At 48.3% G+C, this 8,270-nt stretch overlaps 1 protein-coding gene across 1 annotated transcript; it reads right to left on the bottom strand.

The window, feature by feature from the left end:
- Positions 1-21: 21 nt before the first annotated feature.
- Positions 22-6,835, bottom strand: fads2 (fatty acid desaturase 2). Its single transcript, XM_056282188.1, has 13 exons — positions 6,294-6,835; positions 5,362-5,622; positions 4,167-4,277; positions 3,288-3,485; positions 3,086-3,187; positions 2,883-3,008; positions 2,684-2,744; positions 2,503-2,579; positions 2,197-2,294; positions 1,991-2,087; positions 1,756-1,835; positions 1,459-1,584; positions 22-514 (listed from the first exon to the last, which is right to left on the bottom strand). The coding sequence occupies exons 1-13, from the start codon at positions 6,336-6,338 to the stop codon at positions 463-465; spliced, it is 1,434 nt and encodes a 477-aa protein (XP_056138163.1). The 5' UTR covers positions 6,339-6,835; the 3' UTR covers positions 22-462.
- Positions 6,836-8,270: the final 1,435 nt, after the last annotated feature.

Below are 8,270 nucleotides of genomic sequence, written 5' to 3'. Positions count from 1 at the left end.
CATTCAACACTGATTCTCTGACTCGGATGATTCTCTCGCTTTATTAATATTCCAAACAGTACAACAAATCAATCAAACTGGTTTCTGTATCGCCGTATAGAGAAGACAGAAGAGCTGGTTGAAAAGGGGAAGAGTGAGCTAGATAAGCCACGGATGAAGAAGCCCATTTCTGATTCGCTGAGATGAGTATCTTGATCAAATCATCTCGGAATATGCTGCCATCCGTTCATACGGTCTCATTACGTTTACCAAACCAGCACAAAATATGGTAAGGTGGGTCTGGCCCGCCTGCTCCTGGTGAAAATTCTTGCACATCAGAGGAAACCAGACTACAACACCTATTACGTTCTCACACTAAGCTGTAACACAAAACCACACAAGTAGAAGTTATCGATGATGCAGTGCATGGGAGTAAAATTGCTCTTTTTGGTACAGCACAGGCAGCCATTTATAGGAGACTTGTCATTTATGGAGATATGCGTCGAGCCATAAGTCCCCCGAGTTTTTCAGCGACCTTTGAAAAAGAGAGAAAAAGATAGCATAAATCAACTATACATCTATTGTGTGTCCTCTCTATTGGTCTCCCTCCCCTTTTCCCCAGTTGTATCTGGCCAGTTACCCCACTCTTCCGAGCTTTCCCAGTTGCTGCTCCACCCCCCTCTGCTGATCCGGGGAGGGCTGCAGACTACCACATGCCTCCTCCGATACACGTGGAGTCGCCAGCCGCTTCTTTTCGCCTGACAGTGAGGAGTTTCGCCAGGGGGACGTAGCGCGTGAGAGGATCACGCTATTCCCCCCAGTTCCCCCTCCCCCCGAACAGGTGCCCCGACCGACCAGAGGAGGTGCTAGTGCAGCGACCAGGACGCACACCCACATCCGGCTTCCCACCCGCAGACACGGCCAATTGTGTCTGTAGGACCCCCGATCAAGCCGGAGGCAACAGGGGGATTTGATCCGGCGACCCCCCAGACCCCCCTCTATCGGTCTCTTAAAGTGACAGAGGCACAGCCACTTTGATTTTTTGCAGATACTAAGCTTTTCATTGGGAGTGGTGAAGAAGGACAGGATTAGGAACGAGTATATTAGAGGGACAGCTCAGGTTGGACGGTTTGGAGACAAAGCGAGAGAGGCCAAGACTGAGATGGTTTGGACATGTGTGGAGGAGAGATGCTGGGTATATTGGGAGAAGGATGCTGAATATGGAGCTGCCAGGGAAGAGGAAAAGAGGAAGGCCAAAGAGGAGGTTTATGGATGTGGTGAGGGAGGACATGCAGGTGGCTGGTGTGACAGAGGAAGATGCAGAGGACAGGAAGAGATGGAAACGGATGATCCACTATGGCGACCCCTAACGGGAGCGGCTAAAAGTCGCGGTGTAGTGAAGTGACAGAGGCACAGTGATATTCTTTGGCCCTTGACCAACTTTAAGCTTGTCTGTATTGCTCTTGGCCCTCCACTTACCTGACGACATCAGTGAGACCTTGCCGTAATGTCTTCACCTGGTAAGGGATCCCATGTTTCTCGCACAAAGCGTGGACCAGTGGTGCCACTTGGCGGTAGTTATGACGAGGCATTGTGGGAAACAGACTTGACAACAAAAAAAGAGCAAAAGGTGTCTGTGAGAATTAAAAGTAAGAGCCCAACACGTTTCAACAGGCGACTCCGTATCTGACATGGGTCTGTGACATGTTGTCCAACGTAATCCTAGATTCATCACATGACTGACAGACTAACCGCTGCCGCCCTCACTTCACTCACTGGTGTTCAATCTGAAAGTTGAGATGTCCGCTGAACCAGTCGTTGAAGCTTGACTGCTCGATATTACAGGTGGCGTTTAACTAGATTACAGGAGGACACAGAGAGAGTACAGTGAGGTCAGACCCCCAGGGAAGTGAAGGGAGTTTGGTTGGAGTTGGGGGGGGGCAGGGATGGAAAAGGGTTGGGGGGGTTGTGTTCCTAGGAGTCAAAAGGTTTGACAGACGAGGTACAGTACCTGCATGGTGAGCCAATCCTGGTGTTTCTCATGGTCGATATCCATGGGTAAATGGTTCATCTGTGTCACCCACACGAACCAGTGGCTCTCCAGAAACCTTGGAACAGAAACAGCGCCATGTAAAAGATCACGTGTCACACAGCACCGTGTAATCCTTATGCTACGGGAAAACGTGTTTGATTCTGGTTCTCTTGCAGATGAGTTACCTGACAAAGCTGATGAGCGCAACCGAGCCAAGGAGGCCGTAGTAGGGGGCAAAACAGCAGAAGTAGCGAAGGTAGTAGGACATGGACCACGCCAGGTCCTTCACAATGGAAGCGGGTCGATATAATTGTTTGATTAACACAGAAAGCAAGAGGAATTTTCTCATTAATTGACTCATTGTGGAAAGAACCCTTTCCCCATTTGTGTCCCAGTGTGCTTCCCGCTGCTTTATAGCGAGGGCAAAAGACAGCCCACAGACCATTTTCTAGAAAACACATCATCCTATCCAAACACAGCCGGTCGCTTACCACCCAGTCCCGACGTGAAAACATGGTGCGCAGTATCTGGATGTGGAAGTACACCGGGATGAGCAATGGTGGTCCAACTTAAAAAAATAAAAAATAAACAAAATCAATTTTTTTTCCCGTAAAGCTTTCATTTCAATACTTTTGAATAATTTTTTTTATTTGGGGGGGGGGGGGGACATACTAAGAAAGAAGTATCGGTGCTGGTGGTGGTAGGGCATGTACTTGATCTTTTTGATGCCGTACTGTAACAAGAAAGAGAAGAAGAGTCGTCTGGTTACAGCTCCAGTGCTCGAGGGCCTGGACAGAGGACCAGCTACACAGGAGTCGGACACACACACACATCACTTAGTGCCAACCAATCAAAGCGTTATCATGCTTGCCTCCACTGGCTGAGAGTCTCCCACCACAAAGACGTGTAGCATGTTGACATCGGGGTCCTTGCTGAAGACATTGGGCTTAGCGTGGTGCTGGAAGTGTCGGTGGTTCCACCAGTTCGCAGAGGCACCCTGAAAAAAACCCCACACTCCTTAGATATAAGAGACAACGCAAATCGCGGTGAGACCTTTATAACGCGGTCCGATACCTTTAAATGACCGATGACGAACTTGTGCAGGATGTGATTCCAGCGAGACTTCTTGAAGACAGAGAGGTGGCCGAAATCATGCTGCAGCCAACCGGCCTGGGACTGCAAATGAAAACAAAAACAAAAGGAAGGAGCATGCTGAAATGGCAGGGAAGTGTCCACAATAACAATCGGTCATTTACGCCGCTGCCGCTCCTATCACCTGAGCAACGGCCAAAATGACAGAGCAGAGCAATGTCAAGGTCCAGCTAGTCCCCAAGGCCCAGACGATCAGCAAGGCCAGGGCCTCCAGCAGCAGAATGTGGCCCAGCTGAAGGCAGAAGAACACGGGCTGAGCTCGAAACATGCCCTCTCGCTCTGCGTGTGCACGCAGAGTATCGAAGTCCTTCACAACCGTGGCCTGGGGACGAAGGGCAGGAGAGAAGAGGAAAGAATGGTTAGACTCCTCCATCTCGTGGGGTAAAGCACATCTCTCCGTCAGCTACAACACATTTTCCCAGAATACAGTAGGGAACACAATAACAGAGTTTTTAAGCGGAGTAACAACCAGGGAGGTACTGCCGCAGGAGAGTTTAGATAAGTTAATTGGTAATTAAATTGGATTATGGGTAACAAAGCACGCCTATAAAACGCCATGACCTACTTATTTTTTACCAGGTGTTCCTTTGGCGCGTGTCCCTTTTGGTTACTTTTGTTATGACCAGTAGTGGATCTAGAGATTTTTTCCTGGGGTGGCAACAAGGGTGGCAAGACTGTGTCCCAGAGGTGGCAGCTGCCACCCCTTGCCACCCCGTAGAGCCGCGCCTGTGAGGGGGAGGGGGATTCTAAATCGGCGACTTCTGTTTGAGATGAGTTTGGTGCGGGTCTCATTGACCTTCACCATGCATGTACATAAAATATACTTTAAAAACATATCATCTGATTTATAAATGGGGTGGCAACAGGGATGGCAAGACTGTGTCCCCGAGGTGGCAGCTGCCACCCCTTGCCACCCCGTAGATCCGCGCCTGGTTATGACCAACACGGTATGACACCCCAGGGACGCGCGGCTTCATCGAAAGAAAGTCGAACTGGTCCCTACCTTCTTGTTTCGGTCCTGGCTCGGTTCCGTTGCTGCGAGCTCGCCAATCAGCAGAGGCTTCAGAAACTTTCGCACAAACTTGAGATCGGGATGAAAAGCAGCAAATGCCTCCTAGAACAAAGAAATAACACAATTTATGATCACCGAGTACGCTGGGGCGCAACGACTCTTGCGTGGAAATGAACTCTTGAACTTTTCTCTCTCTCTCTCTAACAGTCCATGTTAACAGTCAAAATGAATTGTGTGCTTCATACGGCATACTCGACATTACACCTCTGATATTGCTCATACTTGGCTCTGCACTCATTTGTGTCCTTTTTCTACTTATATCTAGTGTTTTATCTCTAACCTAACCTCTTAAATTACCGTCTGTTATCTCTTATATGTGTAACCGAGAACATATAATCATACTCGGCCATGAAAACTGACTCGGGTTTTTTTTAAGGAGTTGTTCCTTATCCAATGTGAAGGTCTAAGGACAGGATGCTGTGTTGCTGTAAAGCCCCTTGAGGCAAATTTGTAATTTGTGACATTGGGCTGTACAAATAAAATTGACTTGACTTGACTTGACTCTCTAAATCAACAGTATGAGAAAGATTGACACAAATTAGGGCTGATATGCTGTATGTTGTATGCTGCCCGTGTGTTGCACCTACCAAGGGCAATAACTAATGGTGCAATTACAATTTGATGTGCAATTTTCAAGTAGAGTACCTGGGCAATATTAGTAATTACCTGTTGTTAACCATTAGCTCCTGGCCTGTTCATGCATCATGCACTGCACACTTATTGCCTCATAATGACTGGACTCATCCTGGCCTACTTGCAGGACAACTCTGTCATGATATACCCTACATATTGCTCATGCCAGGATCCACAGCCAAACCACATCTTTATTTTTACCATGTCTTTAGTTTTTTTATCATATTATTATTCCTTTATGATGATTGTATTTAGTATTTACTTGTATATATATGCATGTATGTCTAACTGAGAGCAACATACTGAGCTAAATTCCTCGTATGCAAACATACTTGGCCAATAAAACCGACTGACTCTTACCCTGATCTTATGCTATGCTTAGGCTTTTTGCTGCTGGTGACAGCGGTTATGACGATGACAATGAGGAGGATTAGATTTATTTTTTTTTTGTGAAAAATACAAGACAAGACAAAATACAACAAATCATAGTTACCGTGGCATCCTCTCCAGCATAGTGGCTGATCACCCTTATCCCACCCGGGTGCCTCTTTGCCCACTGGGTGACATTGTACACTTTCCGATTGATGACAAGCCACTGGTCGTCCCTGTGGCAGTGTTTCTGCACGTCCTCCCAGGTGTAGGCATTACTACCTCTGTCTGGCTCTGCAGTCTCGGTCAGCTTGCCCCCGCCACCCATCCTCGTAGACACGGCTGACTCTGACCCGGGACCACCAGCACACCGGCGACCAGTCAGCTGAAAGGTAGGTGCCAGGCGATGAGGTTACATTTCACACCTAGGCGTCAAAACAAACCGGTTCACTCTCCCCGAGCAGGGAGGAAAAACATCCCTGAGGTCTGAAGGGCTCCACACTCTATAGGGACCTACATACACGACCGTGCAATTCTTTGCAGAAGAGGAAAGGCTAACCTGTTGCTCTCTACACTTACAGCTGACTGACTGACACGGGCGGAGGAAGACCGTGGCCATGTCTTCATGAATAATTGACTGTGAAAAACGAGATTCAGTATATTGGCTAGGCAGGGTGTTTTATGACCCAGGCCTCGCACCATTTATCTGTATCAGAGCTGCCCCAGAGTTTTAAGTATGGCTCTCGACGCCGGGCTGAACACTCAACTTCTTAAATAAGCCATCCGTGTAATAAGGGGCTTTAAATCAATTCATTTTTTTCACACAAAAAAAAGAAGAAGAAAAAAACGTAGCTCTGCTGACGAACACTTTAGAATCATTCACCCATGATGCCGAATAAAATCAGCATGCGCTAAACCCATGCCGCCCCCCCCCAAAAAAACAAGTCATTTTTCAATCACGTTTGCTGAAGGGGGTGGGGGGGGGGGGGTACAGCCTCTATTTACAGTACAGGCCTACACGAATAAAGAAGAAGAAGAAAAAAAAAGGGGACTTACTCGCATCCAGATTTTATCGCCTTCCTGCGATCTCGTTGGCACCATGGGCGCACTTCGGCTCACGCGCCACGAATATCCTTTTATTTATTTATTAATTAATTAGGGGGAAAAAATTTTTTTTTGGGGAAACAGTCAACACCGAATCCATCCTCTTCCCCCCCCCCTTAACGTGTCCACGGGTTTATTCACCCACTCATTCACTACAAATTCCGAGCCGATCATTCGAGGGTATCTGGGCCAATCCGCGTATATCCTGGACCGCTGGCATATTCGCAATTGGCTCAAAGCAGCCCATCCGAAAATTCCGCGTGCGCGCGCGGCGCGCGCACGCACGCGCGCGGGGAGTCGGTGGGCTCGGGCTCGTCCAAAAGGGGGACCGACCGTCTGTCACGTTGGCGATGGGGCAAATCAAACCATCACGGGGGCTGCTCGGGACTCATTTTTACACTGCACGTCGTCGGCAGATGGCTGCTGGGGTTTTTTTTTTAAAATAATTTTATTCTCAAACGTGTGGGCGTGTTTCTTTCTCCTCTCCCCATCCCCGTTTCTACTGACTATTTCTGACGCGGCCGGCCGATACGGACAGCTGCGCCTCCCAATCAAATCAAGCCCGAGCCTACCTCGCGCAGCCGGCTTGCGGACGCAACGCGACGCCTCCGCTTCCAGGAAGTACTCCATTCCACCGGCAGATGGGGCAAATGCGCCCCTTTACAAACGGCACCTCTCCGTCCTTATTTGACCCCGAAAAATTTGGCACTCGACAGGAGAGAATATCACTCCGCAAAATTACCATTGTAAAGTGCTCTTGCGGCAGAGCGGGGAAGGGTAATATTATGAGTAAAGTGTGGCGTACATATATAGCGGATAGCCCCGCGTGACACTGCGGGCGAAGTACGACGTGTTCCCGCGCGCGGGGTCCGCCGTTTTTTCCCGTCTGCAGCTTCTTCTTCGCTCTGCTCATCACCGAGTACAGCCGCTGACTGTTCTCACTGTGCGTTTTTTTTTAATTTCCGAGTCTGTTTGCCTCCCTTATTTTTAGCTCGCCCTCTGGGTACCCGTTTCACACACCCGCGGAGGAGGGATGCCACCTCCCTCTTTTCTTTTCTTTTTTTTTTTCCTGTTAAAATTCTTCCGTGGAGTTTTTCCTCGTCTGAATCGAGGGCCTACGGCTGTACTGTGTTTACCTGTGTTTACTGTGGACATGCTTGGGCCCCTCTGACACCCCTTTATAGGAATAAACGTGACTTGACATCATCTTCATCATCATCATCATCATCACTATTATTCATTCATTCATTTTCCAAACCGCTTATCCTGCTCTCAGGGTCGCGGGATGCTGCAGCCTATCCCAGCAGTCATTGGGAGGCAGGCAGGGACACACCCTTGACAGGCCACCAGGCCATCACAGCCCCCCCCCCCCACGCACACACACACACACACACACACACACACACATTCACACCTAGGGACAATTTAGTATTTAAAAAATCTAAAATCACTATTATTATTACATTATTATATTCATCACGTTCTTTAACATCCCAGTCATTATAGCAGTAAGACTCACTTACCCCCCTGACCTCTGTTGTCAGGTTACTGCACAGTCAGTGTGAAGATCATTTCGGAGAAATGCGATGAACGTGCAGATCGGCTGTCTTGGTCACCAGCATCACACACGATTAACCTCAACGGCTGTTTGGCCCGTCTCTCCGTTTGTCAGCACATCCGTGTGACAGGGACGTTCTTCTGTTGACCTAGCTTCCCCTGGACGTCGTTACTATAATAAGGACCAACTGCTTTAAATTCTGTTTCCTCTGTTGTTTTCTTTGAACAACAGAACCCCCTTTTTTTTCTTTCTTTTGCGAAACCTTGGAGCTGGTAAAGGAAATTACAGGCTTTTGATTATGGTGGTAAGTGCCGAATGGGGAAAAATAAACAACGTGGGGGCAAATTTAGAGATATAACACTGAACGAGAG

Source organism: Lampris incognitus, chromosome 6, assembly GCF_029633865.1.
Source record: "Lampris incognitus isolate fLamInc1 chromosome 6, fLamInc1.hap2, whole genome shotgun sequence".
In the NCBI taxonomy this organism is placed as follows: domain Eukaryota; kingdom Metazoa; phylum Chordata; class Actinopteri; order Lampriformes; family Lampridae; genus Lampris; species Lampris incognitus.
Note: the sequence above shows the minus strand (reverse complement) of the source record. Positions and strands in the feature narration are given on the sequence as shown.